This window comes from Anoplolepis gracilipes, chromosome 15 (assembly GCF_047496725.1).
Source record: "Anoplolepis gracilipes chromosome 15, ASM4749672v1, whole genome shotgun sequence".
In the NCBI taxonomy this organism is placed as follows: Eukaryota; Metazoa; Arthropoda; class Insecta; order Hymenoptera; family Formicidae; genus Anoplolepis; species Anoplolepis gracilipes.
This window is the reverse complement of record NC_132984.1, coordinates 8,277,938-8,298,413: the sequence shown is the minus strand read 5'-3', so window position 1 is coordinate 8,298,413 and position 20,476 is coordinate 8,277,938. Positions and strand designations below refer to the sequence as shown.

The 20,476-nt window shown below is 36.6% G+C and overlaps 1 protein-coding gene and 1 pseudogene across 1 annotated transcript; one reads left to right on the top strand and one right to left on the bottom strand.

Moving 5' to 3' along the window:
* Nucleotides 1-3,002: 3,002 nt before the first annotated feature.
* On the top strand, nucleotides 3,003-3,906 carry LOC140673805 (uncharacterized; annotated as a pseudogene).
* A 3,954-nt stretch (nucleotides 3,907-7,860) lies between these two features.
* On the bottom strand, nucleotides 7,861-9,879 carry LOC140674240 (uncharacterized). Its single transcript, XM_072907624.1, has 3 exons — nucleotides 9,843-9,879; nucleotides 8,319-9,760; nucleotides 7,861-8,142 (listed from the first exon to the last, which is right to left on the bottom strand). The coding sequence occupies exons 1-3, from the start codon at nucleotides 9,877-9,879 to the stop codon at nucleotides 7,861-7,863; spliced, it is 1,761 nt and encodes a 586-aa protein (XP_072763725.1).
* Nucleotides 9,880-20,476: the final 10,597 nt, after the last annotated feature.

The window sequence follows — 20,476 nt, the reverse complement described above, 5'->3', positions numbered from 1 at the left end:
AAAATGTAAATATAGTTAATAAGAAAAATGCTATGTAAATGCAAATATAAAAATAAAAAATTTATTTTTAATAAAAATACTGCTCATATTTCCTCCCAACTTTTTATATTTTTTAGTTTTATTAATTTAGTTTTTAAGCGGTATATTTTTTATTTAGTAAAACAATAATTTTTTTAAAAACAGCGTGTACGCTCAATCACTTGTTATCGCGAGCATATATATGCTGGTGAGAGCATTTTTACTAAAGATACAGATTATCACGGCGTCATTACGCTCACCGAGATATTCGCTAGCGCGAGCACGCGACCGCCGCGGGTGGAGGGCCCCGAAGCGTGGATAAGCTTATTCCTCTGCATTCCAACGTTTAACATTAAAAATCTATTGCGCATGCGCATTTTTAACAAGCTTATCATTATTTGTAAGAGTGACGCTGAACTTATTTCATTTATGAATTTGTGTGTAAATGCGCAATCACTCATTTTGCAAAATGGATGTACGCTGGAAACATCCTTAGACGTCGATCGTCTGCGGTCCTACGGGATGCGGAAAAACAATTTTTGTGGAAACTTTCCTTCGAAGTTTATCAATCATGTCCGATGTACGATTCGAGAGAATTTTATTTTATTACGCCGAGTGGCAAGATGTGTATCAGCGCTTACAACACGCTGTGAGTGAAAGAGAAGAAGAAGAGAGAAGCGCACAAAGAAGCGGATTCTTCAGCGGTAATAATACTTTGAGAAACGCGAAAAAAAATATAATCGAATTTCGAGAGGGATTGTCGCGCCCGGAAGATTATTCCAACGATCCACTTTCTCCGAAATTGGTAATAATCGACGATCTTATGAGAGAATCATTATCGTGCTATCGTGGATCTGTTTACGAAAGGAAGCCGTCATAAGAATCTCAGTGTTATTCTTATCTCGCAAAATCTGTTCCATCAGGAGCGTGGACAGCGTGACATATCTCTCAATGCGAACTATATAGTTGTTTCCAAAAATCCGCGTAATCGTGCCCAAATTCGTCATTTAGCACGTCAAGTATATCCCGACGACCCAAAGTTTATGGAAGAAGCATACTAAGACGCAACCTCGAGACCGCATGGGTATTTATTGCTTGATTTGAAACAATCGACTCCAGACGAATATCGATTTCGGACGTGTATCTTTCCCGACGATTCACTGCATTACGTCCCTCGTAGATCGAGCAATAGAGGAGGGAGTATATAAAAGGAAGGTGATTACATACGCATCTTGCCAGTCGCGCTATTATATCGTAATGGTAAAAGAGAATAAATATCCTTCGTCACTGACGTCGCGGAATTCGTCGGACGGAGCACGCATGTCTTTTGAAAACTTTGTGCTATCTGAAAAAAATCAAAGAGTGTCTTTCTTACGCAGTGCAGATAATAAACTAATAAAGTGCATACAAAAGTGCGCTTATAATACGCTCAAAGGAAACGTACCGCTTGGAAGTAACGAAAAAAGACGATTAGCTAAGCATAAAACCATCTTACAATGCGTCGCGACAAAACGAGGTAATTAGAGAGGCAGAAGAAAGCTACTGGTACAACGGGGAGGATTCTTACCCTATCTTATTGCTCCTTTACTCGAAGTTATATTATCACGGATTATCGGGAAATGAAAAAAATATACAACTTTTTATATCTGTTTTTTTCAGAATAAAAAGTAAAACATTAACGATTATGATATTTGAATAATGGAAAGAGCTAAAAAAATGGTTTTAATTTCTACGGAAAATCTCGAGAGAATGTAGCGCATCAACATCATCCGGAAATAGCACATCATCGTCGGATAATTCGATAAAAAAAAAATCTGGAAAATGTTAACGAAAATAATAATTCGGTGCAGACGCCTGGAACTACTTTATCGCGACTCGATACTGAGATGTGCCGTATTCTTAATCTCGCGACTCCCCGCGACGAGGGGGAAAGATGGAAAATGTATAAGGAAGTACTTCAACGTTATCTTCACTTTGTACGAGCTGCGAGAAAACGTTTACGCAAAGATAATGGCGAGGTAGATGAAAAGCAGAACGAAGACATGAAAGTAATGTATGATGACGATAACGATGAACTTTTGGAAACGCAAACTTTAATTAGCAGCGACGGTAACATTAGCGGTAGTAATGCTAGTAGCAGTCGGGAAAAAACGCGCTCAATCGGTGGAAATGATAAAACAAATAGTCGTCTCCGTGCCAAAATCTTATCGTGACAAAGCACGCGCTCTATTGAAATGTGACAAAACAGGTATCTGTGTAATACGAGCTTTTAAGCGTATATTCTCGAGAAACAATGGTCGTCTACTGGTTTACCTATAGACCGACATGGGTAAAGAATTTATTGCGCATCCTGTACAAAAATTCTTAAAAGAAAAAGACATTCGCTTTCGCGTAACTCGCAATCCTGATATTAAAGCAGCTATAGTGGAGCGTTTTAATAGAACACTCAAGGAACGTATGTGGCGTTATTTTACGCATAAAAATACACGACGTTACATAAATGTTTTGCAGGATATCGTTCACGCTTATAATCACGCGCGTCATTCCAGTATCAAAATGCAACCTGCGGTCGTTACGCGGGAAAATGCCCGCATCGCGCGCGAAAATATAACTCTTCGTTGGAAAAACAAAAGGCTAAATATTGCGTTGGCGAACTCGTACGGATCAGTAGAGCAAAAGTCACCTTCGAGAAAGGATACGAGGCGAAGTGGAGTGAGGAGATATTTCGAATTCATCGGGTTCTTGATTGGCGAAAACCGCGAGTGTACGAACTAAGTGACTTAGCCGGCGAGGTCATAGACGGTATTTTTTACGAGCAAGAATTAGCCCGAGTTGACAAAATTTACAGGAGGAAGAATTTATCGTCGATCGCGTGATAAAGAGCAGAGGACGTGGTGATAATAAACAGCTGTTAGTTAGCTGGCGTGGTTATCCTAGCTAGTTCGATAGTTGGATTCCCGCTTCAAGTTTAACAAATCTTTGAGATGAAGAAAGATCAATTTCTACTGGTTCTTCCGAGCAATAGCAGTATGCGTTATTTTCCGGACAATACTACCTCGTCATTTATTATGGAATTGTCTCAATCGATACAGTTACACGGCGAATGGGAAGTCGCACTCAGCGATAATCAATTCTCCAATACTTTTTTCATATACAATGCGGTGAGAATATACCCACATTCGCTGATGTTGACATTCGAGGTAACGAGGAAAAAGATTCTGTGATAACTTTGAGGGAAGACGAAATACGGGCTGGCATTTATAAAAATATGGACGAACTTCTCGCCGCGATTAATACGACGTGTAAAGGAGCCGGTTCGCATTTTCGTCTGGATCGACGGGAGTTATCCGCCGATAGTATAAAGTTTTACCTCGAGTGTGATGAAAATAAATGCAAACTAAATCATTATGTAAACTTTTACGATAAACTTCTACGAATACTCGGTTTAGGGGATGCACTTTATAATGCTCCTAAGCGGGAAGGTCGATACTATACTATGCTTACGACGTATAATTCTGATTCAAAAAAAAAATCTACATCAATTTTTGTTAAACTCGGTTTTCAAAAGGGACACTTTGGATTCTATAGTTACGAACCCTGTAGTTTGGCTCGCGGTATTCCTGATAAACTATTCGTTTATTGTGATATTTGCGAACCTTATATAACAGGCGATGTGCAGTCTCCTCTTCTCCGAATAGTGTCGGTCGAGGGGCATGGTCGCGATTACGAGTACGGAACGAATCAAGTGAAACATTTCTCTTCTCTGCATTATATCCTGTTACGACGAACAAATTTTAGTAGGGTTGAAATCGATATGAGATCGGAAAAAAAATAGCATTCGAATCCGGAACATTGACTGTGACGTTACACTTTAGGCGAACCCGTTAGTATTGTGAACGTCGGTATCATAGGGAAAAAGATAAAAATTAAGTTCTCAAATGCAACATGATAGACTACTACGAGTATTACAATTTACAAAGCGGCACAGGTGGTGGAATTCCGAGAGTTTTCGTCGGCGCACCTTATCAACGCGGTCATGGAATCGGAAGTTTTCTAGGAGGATTATTTAGATGTATACTACCTTATCTAAGGAGAGGAGCGCGTGCAGTAGAGAAAGAAGCTTTACAAACCGGTGTTAATATAATCGGTGATATTGAAAATAATATACCGCTAAAGGTGTCGGCCGAAAACCGTTTTAAAGAATCGCGCGACAATCTCAAGAGAAAAGCTAAAGAAAAAATAAATAGTCTGATGAAAGGCTCGGGATATAAGACAGATGCGAAAATGCACGCAGCTCAGTTTCCTTTCGCCGGGCTTAACGCGCGTATCGTTAAATCCGCGGTAACGTCGTCACGTAAACGTCGGCGATCAAATAAGAAAAGATTACCGAAGAAAACCAAAGCGAGGAATAAAACATTAAAAAGCAAGGGGAAAAAGAAAAATCGCAAGTCAAAGAAAAGACTTGACTCGTCCACGAAACGTCGTAAAACTTCTAGAAAGCACACCGTATCCGACATATTTTCTTAAACGATATCACGCTAAACACAGTAGACAACGAAAATATCGGTAAAAGATATTGATAAAAAATTTACGGTAAATAATCATGTCTTTTCTTCATACGCATTCGAGCGAGTGTTTAAAAAGTGAACTCGATTTTTTTCTTTACCGCCCACGCAGACTAGCATCGAAAGTTCACAATGGATCTATTACAAACCCGTCAGCTCTCTCTCGGACAACTCGCCGATAGAATTCGTCATCCCAGGCCATGGAGAAGAATATTTAGATCTCACGCATACCATGCTGAGTCTTCGAGTGCGCGTGGAAACCAACGGCGACCTCGCGCCGCGAACGGGAGATACCGCCGCCGCCGCAGAGGTCAAAGTAGGGCCCGTAAATCATTTACTCCACTCCATCTTCAATCAGATCGACGTGTATTTCAATCAAAAGCTCGTGTCCCCTCCGAACAACGCTTACGCGTACATCGAGGCGTTGTTAAATTACTCTTCACCCGCAAAACTACCCATCTAACCTCGAGTCAGTGGGACGCGGATACACCCGGATACATGGACGATCTATTGGAATCAAAAGGCAACGCCGCGCTCGTGAGAGGAGCACGATGCATTCACGGAGAACGAGCGCTAGATCTTATAGGACATCTTCATTGCGACGTTTTCAATCAAGACAAATTTTTAATTAACGGAGTAGAAGTACGCTTACGACTCGTACGTTCGAAAGATTCAGTTTGTCTCATGGAAAGTAACAGTTTATCGAAAATTCATATATTGGATGCGAGCTTACTTGTGAGAAGAGCAAAAATAAGCGCCGGGGTGTTACTCGCACATGCTAGAATGTTGAGTAAAGTTACTGCCAAGTATCCACTTACGAGAGTCGAGGTTAAAACTTTTACGATTCATATTACGACATAGCATCAACAGATAATGCAATATTAGGTCAACTACTGAAACGAATAATAGTCGGCTTCGTCAATAATAAAACATTTAATGGTGATAGAAAATTAAATCCGTTTAATTTTAAAAATTGGGATATAAATTTCTTCTCGATGTATGTCGATGGTATGCAAATTCCCAGTAGACCGTTACAGCCGGTTTTCTCAGTTGAAGAACTGCTTTATGTTGAAACTTATCAAATGCTTTTTTCGGGAACAGGTATCCATTTTTTGAATGAAGGAAATTCTATAACCAGAGAGGATTATTTCAAGAGATATACGTTATTTGCCTTTGAACTTACACCCAATTTGTCCGCTAATTGTGCCGGTCATTGGAATTTTGTGAAACATGGAAGTTTGCGATTAGAAGTGCGATTCGAGAGAGCTCTCGCCGAGACCGTTAACTGTATTGTTTACGCAGAGTTCGATAATGTGATAGAAATCGACGCGTCGCGTCAAGTCATCGTCGATTTTTCCGGCTAGTTTATCTATGCGCGATTTATGCCTCGTAGTGTAATACTCGGTTAAAAATTCCCCCTCCACTTTCGAATAAAATATCGATATCACCGTGTTTTCCAAAAACGTGTATTGCAACAAAAGAAGATTTAGTTTCATTCGAGACGTGAACGCGAGCGTTTCGTGAAGAGGTTATACTTTGTCATTGTAAACACATAAATTTTCACAATATGGACATAGTCATCGACATACAAAGCTTCCGTGATGTCAACGATAAATTTATCCCAAAGGAAGTCACCATTGTCTCGACTGACGCACCAATCGTTGACCATTGGATTATGATGCCTCCACATCCATTTGAAGAATTATCCGCAAAAGCAAGACGAGAAAACAATTGGCTCTCGCAAAATTATCACGGTATCGAGTGGTTCGACGGTGAAACTAATCTGAAATATTTTATTTCACATTTGCGCGAAATTACAAGACGTGTGCGTTACATTTACGTTAGAGGCAACGAAAAAGCAAGCTACTTGCGGAATATACTTTCCAGAGATATAAATAATTTGGAAGATATCTCCCCGCCATTTAAAAACCTAACGTCAAAAGAAGAAGACGGACGATATTGCTCTCACCACGGATTTTGGAATTTTGGAATCTTCCGTAGCGCATACACAATGCTTATACTATAAACTAAATGTTGGATAGTTACACAAAATAATCGTGATATCGACGTTACGTTTAGTACTCAAGTTAGTTGTAGTACTGAGAAAGATTGTGAAATATACTCCGAGAACACAGACGACGAAATCGCCGAGAAAATCGAAAGCAAAGATTATGTTTTTTGTGACATGAATGAAAATATTAAATCGAGTAATGAAATAGAGAAACAAAACCTGCAAAAAATCGAACATCTAATTGAAAAAGAAGAAGAAGAGGGATTCGTGAAATTGATGAAATCAAAAACGTTACTGGATGGAAACAAGTTCAAAATTGTTAACATTTCTACGCAAACCGACATTGAAAACCCGAAAGCCGATATTGATAAAATCGCATTATCAAAAGAGGTAAAAACGTTATTCAAATAATACCGTATGTTCGTTCGCTTTTGTTGGAAAAAAATGAACTCTCGCGAAATTTTGCAAGCACTCCACCATCTCGATGCCAGACATGTGGGAGTGTATTATGCCGACAGAGTTCCGAGGGTGTGGACGAGGTCGATGGCCATTGTTGCTAACACCGACAACAATACTCGACCTGGAGAACATTGGCTCGCTTTCTTCCTCGATAAATACGGTACTTCCTCGATAAGTATAGGCACTTACTTCGATAGCTACGAATTACCCTCTTTGTATTCCGGATTTTTACTCCGACTGTGGCGAAATTTCACCATCCATTGGAATACCCAGCAATTACAAGGAATTTTTTCTCAAACTTGCGGGCAATACTGCTACGTATTTTATATTATATGTGTAGTGGTTACGATCTTAATCAGTTTCTTACTCTTCTTACCGAAGATTGCGAACGTAACGATCGCTTGATTGTATGATTATTTGGACCGTTTATTTTGAAAGTGGTGTAAGTCCATATTCTCATGTTTCGAGAAAATTGGATGTTAGCATATCTGTCAATTCAAAAATTTAGGCAAATTGTATTAAGTCTGGCAATGTCTCTATTGTTTTATAAATATTTAATTTCATTATATAGATTTGTTTTAGGCGAATTAGACTACAATAATACATATTTATGGGCTGTAAATGGACTTACACCACTTTCAAAATTAGACAACTGTAAATATCGTTTAATTTCAATTTAAAAAAATGAAAAAGCACTTAAATATACTTCATTTTAATTCGATTTTGTTTACAAATACTCATGAGAAGACATAAAATTTAATTGTAGACACTAATTACGTTGTCAAAATTACATGATACTGATAGTATTTATTTATGCTCTGCATGTGGCAGTGTTTCGAAATATGCATGATGCACCGGAGGTATATACGGTAGTAACTGCTTCATGTCTTTATATTTTTCGTAAGTAATAGGCCTGGCATTTTCGTACAAAGGCGCCAGGGCGATTTTTTCAAACTTTAGCGGTCTTCCAGGACGTGTGGGTAATAAATTTATAGTTTTAAATTCTGGATCCTTCATTGATGTTTTATATAAAATAGTATATGGGGCACTTCTGAGAAACCTCAACCAACATATTTGCAACCAGTTGACCTGTTCGCCATTAGTGTTTTTTTTATCTGTTTTCTAATTGCATTTTGAAGGTTTTTTGTTGAAACGAAATTCTCTCGTTTCATTTCGTGTAAAATAAATTTGTTATGTTTTCTACATTGTTTTATTTCCTCATAATAATCCTGTGGTGTGTACAGAACATTTTTTTTTCGCAATACCATTTCGATGATGCCAAAATCTGCATCGTTCGGAAGATATGAATGCCCCGAAAGTAAAAATTTGTGGTCAATTATATCAATGTTATTTTCATTCGACTGGGTAACCTTCAACCACATCAATGCCATCTGTAAATTTCGATTTTGCCCAGTACACATGTCGCTGTAGGCAATAACATGGCTTTGGGTCGATACGTTTTCTAAATGTTTCAAACAACAAGAAGCTACTTCTTGTGATCCCCTCGAAGCAACAGTTTCGTCCCACACATACATATTAATTTTATTATCGTGGAAATTGTGAAAACCCTCGTTTAAAACATACATATTTCGCTTGTAATATGCGATTGAGACAGATAATTTCGGGTAAGGTAAGGCTTTTTGTAGGTCAAAAGAGAAGGCAAAGTATGTATCAGGATTTTCTGATGCCAGAATTTTATCTTCTTGTAATGCTTTTCTTGCTAATTCAGCATTTTGCAAGTGAACATCATGTCTTTCTACAAGAATCGTTTTCTCTTCGTCATCAGTTGTTGTCTTAATTTTCATGTTTAAGAAATCGCATTTCGCACAGGTATCTTTACGTGGCAAATGGAAGTGTAACTTGAAATCTCGTTTAAAGATTTTCCTATATGTCCATTCATTAACTACTGAACTCAGGTTATTTTCATTGCATTTTTCCAAGTATAAATCATACATTTTTCTTATATTTAATTCAGGATTTAAAAACATCCGTTCTGGATTTTGTGATCGAGTATAGTGACTTTCAAATGCCGGAAAGCTTTTTATGTGGTCTATCACTGTATTCGTCAGTAGCTCACTAGTTCTTCTGCAAGAGCCAACCATTTTTCCACGCATGTCTTTCGGAATGTTCTCATGCGATTTTAGGATACGATCAATTCGTCCAGTAGATATTTGGAAAGTGTTTATGAAAAACTTCTTACATACTAAAATGTTTCCACCAGAAGTGACTAGGTAAAATTTATAAGCATATGCCCTTTTAGTGCCCGAATTATTTCTAGGCCTTCTTCTATTGACAGATTCTCGTTGAACACTAGCATATAGAAATACATTTTGCTTATTAAAATCATCTATATTCCAAAACTTATTAAAAATTTCTATACGTTGTGTTTCATTAATACGTTCAATACATTTCTTTGAGCAATTACAATTTTTGGATTCAAATTGTTTTGCTGGAATGAATTTTCCTCTTTTTGTATAATACTTTTGTCCACTATTTCGCTTAATTTTGTTTACTTGTTGCAAATATTTTTCTTTATTTGGTTCTGCAGAATCTAAGTTCTCAATAACAATATCCTCATCTGATGAAGATCCTACCTCTATTATTCTTCTTCTCTTTTTACGGGTCGTTAATTTATTGTTTATAGCGGAATTGTTTTCATCCTTTGAATCTTTTATTATTCTTCTGTTTATATTCATGGGCTTTATGTCTGCGTGAATTTATTTATAATTGAGTAAAATAAATATTTTCAATCGTTATAAAATAACAATTGATTTACCATTCGTTCTTACCTATATCACTATCTGATGTTAGTATGAAGTTATCCATTTTAAGAAAAAAATAGAATAAGCAACCTAAATTAGCAACTCTTGACACGTAGGATGACACGTACGATAAAACAAATGAAATTAAAAATAACAGACTACTAATCGGCAACCACCTGTTAAGCCACCTACCTCTGTCAATTGGACTTACACCACTTTCATAATCGATGAGTATGCAATTTCATTTACCGACCGATTTTAAGTTGTACAAAACATGGGAATTTTTAAAGAAATTAAACACGGACTAGTTATACATAAAAAATTTACATTAAATTAAGCATGAAATACGTCATATCTCATTTTTTTTAAAAATGGACTTACACCACTTTCAAAATAAATGGTCCATTTAATAAAATTTTCTTTCACGAAAAACGTATTAAACATACCGACATGTAATGTTTAAACATGTAAATCTTTGTGTAATAAAATATAAAAAAATACATTGTACTATTACTTAATAAAAATTAATTATTACCTCAATTATATGTAATAAGAATATTGATTTTTGTAGTAAAAATCTGCATAAATAAATTTGAGCAATTTTATTTTTAATCATCTACACTACGCAAAAAAATTAAGGGATCACTTTAAAACTTGCAAATTTTGCCGATTTTTAAATAGCTATATCTCAGCTTCGAAAGGTCGTAGGACGGTGTTCCAAAGCGCATTTTAATGGGCGAAGTGTCAACTTTAAGATGTGTGAGGTCGCATTGCTCGCCTCATCGAATTGTATTATGTCAGAGGTCTAAAGTGAGATCATAAAAAAATTCTAAAAATTTCATGACTTTATGATCATGCGCGGAGAAAGCAGGGATCGGATAAAATATGCCTCTACATTAGCTTTAAAGTGAGCACCTTCCCCTTTAAAATGCGACAATAAAGGCGCAATGCTCTATCGTGTTTAGAAGCCGAGTTATCGAATTTTATAGTCACCCCTGCATTTTACACGAATTTTGGCAATACCGCCGGCATTCGGGTTATTCAATGTGCACCACGGGGAGATTGCTCGGTCGGATTTTGCACATCATGTGTATGGTGTATGTGTGTGTTAAGTGCGTGTTAATTATGATGCGTGCGTATGTATGACTTGCGTGAAATTGTATGTGTTGAGTGTTTCTTGTTGTCTTTTTCAATATGTGTAGTAATGTTGAATGCATGAATGAGAATGTTTGTGTGCGTGTCTGTTTGCGTGATTGTGGGGGTGCTATTTAATTTAAAATGAGATGTTGTCACCCTGTCGGTTAATTCTCATTTTAAACCTCATTTAATCTATCCCTCATATTGATGCAGCTACTGATTTCTGCTTGAGGAATTTCCTGCCAGATCTCTTGGAGGACTCTTTCCAGCTCGGCTAATGTCGTTGGTTGTCTTGAACGATTTCTCAACTGCCGACCTATCAAATCCCAAACGTGTTCGATGGGATTCAAGTCCGGGCTCATCGCTGGGTGATCGAGGACAGTGATGTTATGATCCCGCAAAAATTCTCTTGTCACCGCAGCGGTATGCGGACGAGCGTTATCATGCATCAGGATAAACTGACCTCCAATTCTTTCCCGGAATGGCAAAACCTGTGGACGGAGAATCTCATTAATGTATCGGATTGCTGTCATGCCTGGAGGAGGTATCACAACTAGGTCCGTACGTTGAGTCATAGTGATCCTTGCCCAAACCATCACTGAGCCTCCATTAAACGCTCGAACTGGTGCTACACAGGCACGGTCGAATCTATCTCCACGTCGACGCCAGACACGAATTCGTATATCATTAGTGAAGAGAGAAAAACGAGACTCATCTGTGAAAAGGATTCAAATCCACTGCCTCTGAGTCCAGTTGACGTGAACTCTGACATATTCCAGACGATCTCGTCGATGAATAGCCGTCAACATTGGCACACGCGCTCTGTTTCGTGATCTTAGGCCAGCTTCTCTTAGACGATTTTGGATGGTTTAATCGGTTATGTACCGATTTGGAAACACATTGGCTTTGATGTAATGAGCACTTACTGTACGTTCTCTCAGAGCTGCATTAACAATGTTACGGTCCTCTCGATCGGATGTCGCACGCCTACAACCCTGGCCTTCTCTTCGTTGGTAAAGCCCAGTTTCTTGGTAGCGAGTCCAAGCACGAGCTATGACAGATTGACTTACATCAAATCTGTTAGCAACATATCGCTGAGATTTACCATTTTCTAATAAAGCGATTACTTGAGCCACTTGATTTTCGTTGAGATGTCGTCTCATTTTTTTAATGAACTGCGTCTCTCGTATTAAAATCTAGAAACTTGAGAGCTAATGCGATACCTTCTTTACGTTGATGCCTGACACAAACTCAACGTACGGACCTAGTGTTGATACCTCCTCCAGGCATGACAGCAATCCGATACATTAATGAGATTCTCCGTCCACAGGTTTTGCCATTCCGGGAAAGAATTGGAGGTCAGTTTATCCTGATGCATGATAACGCTCGTCCGCATACTGCTGCGGTGACAAGAGAATTTTTGCGGGATCATAACATCACTGTCCTCGATCACCCAGTGATGAGCCCGGACTTGAATCCCATCGAACACGTTTGAGATTTGATAGGTCAGCAGTTGAGAAATCGTTCAAGACAACCAACGACATTAGCCGAGCTGGAAAGAGTCCTCCAAGAGATCTGGCAGGAAATTCCTCAAGCAGAAATTAGTAGCTGCATCAATATGAGAGATTAAATGAAGTTTAAAATGAGAATTAACCGACAGGGTGACAACACCTCATTTTAAATTAAATAGTACCCCCACAATCACGCAAACAGACACGCACACAAACATTCTCATTCATGCATTCAACATTACTACACATATTGAAAAAGACAACAAGAAACACTCAACACATACAATTTCACGCAAGTCACACATACGCACGCATCATAATTAACACGCACTTAACACACACATACACCATACACATGATGTGCAAAATTCGACCGAGCAACCTCCCCGGTGCACATTGGATAACGCGAATGCCGAAGGTATTGCCAAAATTCGTGTAAAATGCAGGGGTGAATATAAAATTCGATAACTCGACTTCTAGACACGATAGAGCATTGCGCCTGGTCGCATTTTAAAGGGGAAGGTGCCCACTTTAAAGCTAATGTAGAGGCATATTTTATCCTATCCCTGCTTTTTCCGTGCATGATCATAAAGTCATGAAATTTTTAGAATTTTTTTATGATCTCACTTTAGACCTCAGACATAATACAATTCGATGAGGCGAGCAATGCGAGCTCACACATCTTAAAGTTGACACTTCGCCCATTAAAATGCGCTTTGGAACACCGTCCTACGACCTTTCGAAGCTGAGATATAGCTATTTAAAAATCGGCAAAATTTGCAAGTTTTAAAGTGATCCCTTAATTTTTTTGCGTAGTGTATTTCTTTCACCCACTCCTCTTTCCTATTTTACATATAAGTAATTCCGTTAATTTATTGTTGAAAGAGGATGTTCCGCAACCTCTTTCAACAATAGGCACGCATCGTAATATAAGCCACCGATAATACTATTTCTTTTGTTGCGTCATACCGTCGCATTTGACAGAACCTGCACGTTCCTGTGTTATTATCCTTTTTTTATCTTCACAGGCATGACGTTATACACGGTCGCCTACCATGTGACGTCATTTGTTTTGATGGGCCATTCCTGTCCCACGTGCAGAACGCCAAGGCGCTTTTTTGTTCCACCACCGTCACCGTAACCGATATCACCCCAAGAGCCATACCTGCCCCGCTTGCAGAACGTCAAAGCGCTTTTTCCTCCCTTCACCAGCACCGTAACCGATATCGGCCCAAGAGCCATACCTGCCCCACTACGTAACATAAATGCCTTTTCTAACCTTTACTCTAGTAAGTTCTTATTTAGTCCAGCACACCAGGACCAGGATCAGCAATACGAAGAACCTAGGTTCAAGTCCCGAGAAAACCAGAAAATTTTTCCAAAAAATAAATTTTTCTGAGCGCTAACCCTTGCCCCTCCAACTTTTTTTTCTGTCAGTCCCGGTGGTGGTGGGGGAAAACACCAGACACCCCCCGCGGTGCCCGAGGGCGCGGTGGTGGGGGTTTGTTTTGACGGGCCATACCTGCCCCATTACTACTCTCATTGTTTCCACCATAAACACTTTATTTCGTTCCCTTGCATTATTCCTACACAAGATCTTGAAGAAAAATCTTCCCACAGCACAGAGCCATATCAACAATAGCTTTGAACTTGTTAATAGTCTATCAAAGATAAAATTAAACGAAGATTTTCGACTTATTTCATTAGATGTCGTGTCTCTTTTTACTAATGTTCTAATTAATTTAGCGATTGAAAGCGTCTCAAATAGATAGGTCTTCGTATAAGATAATTGCAATCTACCGGAAGGTGATATCCCAAATGGAATTAAATTGGTTCTAAATTCAACATTCTTCACTTTCAATAACATTATATACCGACAATCTTTTGGTACCCCCATGGGTTCCCCATTGTCTCCTATCATAGCCGATATTGGTTTGCAGGATCTGGAAAATCGTGCTCTGAACACTTTACCTTTCTGTCCTTCTTTTTATTTTAGATTTGTGGATGACATTTTAATGGCAGTTCCTTTTGATTCTATAGATTTGACCCTCTCTTGTTTTAATTCATTTCATAAACGACTACAGTTTACCTTAGAAATCGAACATGACCGTAAAATCAGTTTTTTTGATGTAACGCTTATAGTACAAAACAATTTTTTAACATTTGACTGGTACCATAAATCGACTTTTTCAGGTAGATACTTGAATTTTTATTCACAACATTCGCTTTGTCAAAAGAAGGGCACAATTATTGGTCTTATCGATAGAGCTTTTACTCCATCACATCCAAAATTCCATGCAAAAATATTGACATCATTATTAGAATACTCCTAGACAATAACTACTCGCTCAAATTGACTTTTGACGTCATCCATCAACGAATTTAATACTTAATCAACAAACCTGATTCTGTTACTAATACTACACATAAGAGTTCTCCTTCTTACTTTACCGTTCCGTATTTACCAAAGATTACGGAACAATTTAAAACCATTTTCAAAAATACGGATGTCAAATTATCATTCTGTAGCATGAATAAAATAGATAGATTTATCAAGGTACAAAAAAGTATTATTCCGAACAATTGTAAAACTAACGTGGTCTATAAAATTAATTGTTCTGATTGTGATGCCTCGTATGTTGGACAAACATCAAGAATGTTAAAAATTAGAATAGCCAAACATAAATCGCAGATCAACACAAATGTCCGCAACTTTTCTATCATACTAATCATAGACTATCTTCTCAGAATCACGATTTTTGTTGGAACGAGTTAAGGTGTTAGAGGAGGTTCCATTTTATAATAAGAGATTGATATCTGAGATGCTTTTTGTTAAAATCAAAATTGTATTAATATAATTTTGTACTACATTTTTAAGAACACATTCCATACACACTATACATAAAATAAAATAAAAGAGAAACGTAATATAGGTCGTCGTCGTTGTGGACTCGTCCCCTTTCCTTCTGCGACTGTCGACCTGTGCGCTTCGTCTTAATTATATATTTACAGATAAGTTATTTACATATTTATATTTCGATAAATTAACACTACACAGATATATATTGTAATTACACTAATTTGAATACTACATAATATATAAGAGACACGTACGTTTATTTCAAGTTATGTTATTAGTTAAATATTGGTTATGTTTCTGTAATTTGCTTATTTCTGCTTTAATAGTAATTGTATGTGTTTTATTGTTGGTATTTATTAAAGAGACATAATATAGTTGAAGTCTTTTATGTACAAAAGCGTGTTATGGTTTGATTGATATTCTGTCAAATATAAATACGTTCTAACAGGTTATGGGCCCAGATGCTCACTTAAGTCGTAATAATAATAGTAAATAAAGACAAAATAATAAATTATATATAATAAAAAAGAAAGCAAAACCAAGACAAGTATATTAAAAAAAAGGAAACGGGCATAGATATCATATAAGTGTAAAAGATTAAGAAACGTAAAAAGTTGCAAAAGACATTAAAAAAAAAATACAAAACGTAAAGACAGTCGCGTAAAAACATATTAAAAACACACTAACAAAATTATATGAGACATTAGACTTAAGATTAGATGACACAAAGCAAATATATGTATAGGTTAGTATAACACGTAGCTTACATATATCGAACAGATAAAACAAATAACATAATTAAAAAAATGGCAAAAACACTAACAGAAAATTCTGCTAACGTAGAGAAGCTTACTGATACTAAAAATTTTCAATTATGGGACTTTCAAGTAGGCATATTATTTAAAGCAAATGAATTATACGATATCGTAGCTGTTGATACTCCAGTAAACAACAAAGACAACGCGTGGAAGAAAAAGGATGCTATCGCACAAAAAATAATTGTTACAACAGTCGACAAAAAATCCCTGATGTATCTATTGAACTGTAACACTGAATATGAGATATGGACAAAGATCAATGCGATTTATGAAAGAGACAATGAACAACAGAAATGCAATCTTCTTCAAACGTTCTACAGTTTGAATTTCGATAAAACTACAGATAGCAACTTATGTAAGTAAATTAAAAAATATTGATACTCCACTAGATTAACTGCTCTTAATACTAAAATAGAAAATGAGATGATTATTTCAAAGATATTAGCAACTTTTCCAGAAGAATATAAATACTTCGCAAGCGCATGGGAATCAACTAACAGAAATGAAAAGACACTGGATAATCTAACTGCACGATTAATAACGGAGGAAATGAGAAATTCTGAAAGATAATCTGAAGAGAAAGCAGTAGCATTTAAGGTAACAAATAAAAAATGTCATAAATGTGATAAATTAGGAATTTAGCAAAGGATTGTAAATCAAAATCAAAAATTAATAATAAAAAAATACGCTGTTAAATGTAACAAAACAGGACATTTAGCAAGAACTTGCAACGGTAAACAGACTAAAAACGAAAGAATATGTAACATCTGTAAGATTGGTTCTTCAGAAAAAAGAAGAAGAATAAAGAAGATAAAATAGATAAAGTAGCATTTCTTGCAAATGCATCAAAAATAGAAGAAGCGTGGATTGTGGATTCAGGAACTACTTCTAACATGACTAACAAACAAGATCATGTGAAGAATATGGAAGAATTTACGGAAAAACAATCGTCGATTGGAGTAGCTAAAGTAAACGAATCGATGACATCAAAAGAATTAGAATCAATGGAATTCAAAAATTGTAAATTAAAAGAAGTTTTGTACGTACCAGATTTAAGTACAAATCTTTTATCAGTTCATGCTATTACGGAAAGCGGAGAAGTATTATTCACAAAAGATGAAGTATTAATAAAACATAATAATAAAGTAATAATAAAAAGACAAAAAAGCAAAATGGTCTGTTTCAGGTAAAATTAAAAACAGCAAAACAAAATGAATCTTACTAACCGATGGATCAAGTAATATTGCAAGAAACTGGCACAGAAAACTCGGACACATAAGCAATGAAAATCTAAAGATTCTTTTTCAGATCAGCGATGGAATAAATTTAACTTCCAAAAATCTAACCGAACTAGAAGAGGTATGTGAAATTTGCCAAAAGGCGAAGCAGAATAGGACAAAATTTGAAGAATCAAGAATAAAAGCCAAAAGACCTTTACAAATAATACATAGTGATGTGTGTGGCCCAATAAATCCGCCTACATGGGATGGAAATAGATACTTCACCACTTTCTTAGATGATTTCACTCACTTTACAATAGCTTTCTCAGTAAAGAGTAAAGAAGAAATTCCTCAAAAAATTAAAGAATACATAGAAAGAATAGAGGCAAAATGGAATACACGAGTATCAAAATTGAAATGCGACAACGGAAGAGAGTATATAAATGAAAAAGTAATAACTTGGTGCAAGAACAGAGGTGTAGAACTCGATAGAACTGTACCATACACACCCCAACTCAATGGAAAAGCGAAAAGATTAAATCGAACCTTAATGAGTAAAACAAGAGCTCTGTTATTCGAGTCAAAATTAAAAAAAAGAAATGTGGGGAAAAGCTTTATACACAGCTGTTTATTTAACAAATAGATCTTCTACAGATACATTAAAATCTACACCTTACGAAATGTGGGAAAAAAAAGGCCAAATTTAAAAAATCTACAAATATTTGGTTGTGATGCATATGCTAAAATATTAAAACCATTAAAAAAATTAGATGAAAGAAGTAAAACTTACATTCTTGTAGGATATGCACCAACAGGATATAGATTTTGGGATAAAGAAAAACGTAAAATTAAAATAGCTAGAGACATAAAATTTAAAGAAGATATATCTGAAACAACCTTCAAAAGAAAAACAATAAATTTATTTAACGAGGATGAAAACGAAGAAGAAGAAGATCAAACTTCCGTAGAGAGAGAAAATGAAGAAGATGAATTTGTAAATACAGAAAAAATAGATATCGAAGAAGAAAAGATTGAAAACGAAAATCAAGAACAGGAATTAAAAAGATCTAAAAGAATACGTATTAAACCAGATTGGTATACAGACTATACATATTTAACACAAAAAGAAGCAATCAATAGTTCAGATAAAGAAAAATGGATTGAAGCAATAAATGAAGAAAAAGAATCTTTAAAAGAAAATAATACTTGGGAAATTATGGACATTAAAGAATTAAAAGGAGAAAAACCATTACATAGCAAGTGGATTTTTAGAATAAAACAAGATGGAAGGTATAAAGCAAGACTAGTAGTAAAGGGCTATGAACAACATGGAATAGATTAAAATGAAATTTTTAGTTCAGTGATAGGAACAACAGCAATAAGAAGCTTGTTTGCTATTGCAACATTGAATAAATATCAAACAGTAACATTTGATGTAAAAACTGCTTTTCTATATGGAGACATACAAGATGAAGTATATTTGTATCTTTCAGAAGGATATAGTTGTAACAATAAAGTATTTAAATTAAAAAAGACGCTATACGGTCTTAAACAAGTACCGTTAAGATGGAATTTGAGATTTACAAATTTTTTAAAAGAAAAAGGATTCCAACAATTAAAAAGTGAACAATGCTTATTTAAAAAGAAGAACGAAGAATTAATTTTAGGAATCTATGTTAGTAGATATAATAAGAGAGTACTAATACTGGGATCTGAGGGGGGTGAGGTAAGCGGGGGAACTGATTACCTCCGGTACTGATATGGGCGGGGAGGTACCAAATGTCCCCCAGATTGAGGGGGAAGGGGAAGGGAGGGGGTACATATGCCTCCGCAGGTGGAGGAAGTGTTCTCTCCGACTGATTGCGGAGGTCTGATGGTGAGAGAGAGGAATGTCAACTGTTATAGATAAAATATTCACCCCACTTTGTTTATTCATAATGTATATTTGCAATAAATAATTAGATTAATATTAATAAATTTTTTATATCCCCATGGTAACGACGCGATAGGCGTTCGCAACGCGGTATAGAGAGACGGTGCTATAGACGTTCGCAACGCGGTAGAGGGAGACGGTGCTATAGGCGGTCGCAACGCGGTAGAGGAACGCGGTGCTATAGGCGTTCGCAACGCGGTAGAGGGAGACGGTGCTATAGGCGTTCGCAACACGTTAGAGGGAGACGGTGCGATAGGCGTTCGCAACGCGGTAGAGAGAGACGGTGCTATAGGCGTTCTATATAGTGTAGGACAAAAAGAGTATGACGTGGTGTGAGAAGAAAAGCGCTGTATGTGTATGACAAGGAGTGCATGATGATAGGAAAAGGAGAGCATGATGATAGGAAAAGGAGATATGGGTGCGAGAGAAAAGAATAGAGAGGAAGGAGGATAGCGAGAAAGAAAGCGTGTTATGGGGTGCGAGAGAAAGAATAGAGAGGAAGGAGGATAGCGGAGGCGCGATAAGACGGAGGCTAAGGCGTACGCGAGAAAAAGATAATTTTTGTATGTTAAGTTTTTTTTTATAATGTTAAATGTTATCTTATTATATATCTTATTATCTAATTATATTTAATACAGAGGAAGAAGGATGGGATAGATGAAGAAGGCGCAAATAAGTAATATATATATATATATATATATAAATAAGTTTAATAAATACGTATCCGATCCCTGGATATATTAACATCGCGCACAAGAAGAGGATGCGCAGGGTGCGGGCGAGAGAGAGAGCGCGCGCTGAGTGTGACGATTTGTGGTGTGATCGTCATATTCAGCCTCCGCAGGCTATTCGGAGAGGAGCCCCTCGTATTGTAAGTATGCGCAAATTTTAAATATTTTTTTTAAAAGTACTAATAAAAAATGTTCATTTTCTTTTCTTTACAGACGCAGCCGTCACGAGTTCCCCCTCCGCCTTACTCCAACAGATTTTTAGTTTTATAAATTTTTATATCTTTTATATTTTTAAATTTATATATTTTTAAATTTTTATTTTTAAAACACACACACACTTTATATGTATACACATACATACATTTTAAATAAAAAATTTAATATATCCGCATACGTATGCGGAAAATGCGCGTCGAAATCTCGGTTCATGGAACGATCACACCACAAATCG

Bases quoted from the DNA above. Each gene is read 5' to 3' on its own strand.
- LOC140674240 (XM_072907624.1), bottom strand. From the start codon at position 9,879: ATGGATAACTTCATACTAACATCAGATAGTGATATAG. The intron at 9,761-9,842 runs GTAAGAACGAAT...AAATTCACGCAG, and splicing joins AACATCAGATAGTGATATAG to ACATAAAGCCCATGAATATA. The intron at 8,143-8,318 runs GTATTGCGAAAA...AATGGCGAACAG, and splicing joins ATTTTGGCATCATCGAAATG to GTCAACTGGTTGCAAATATG.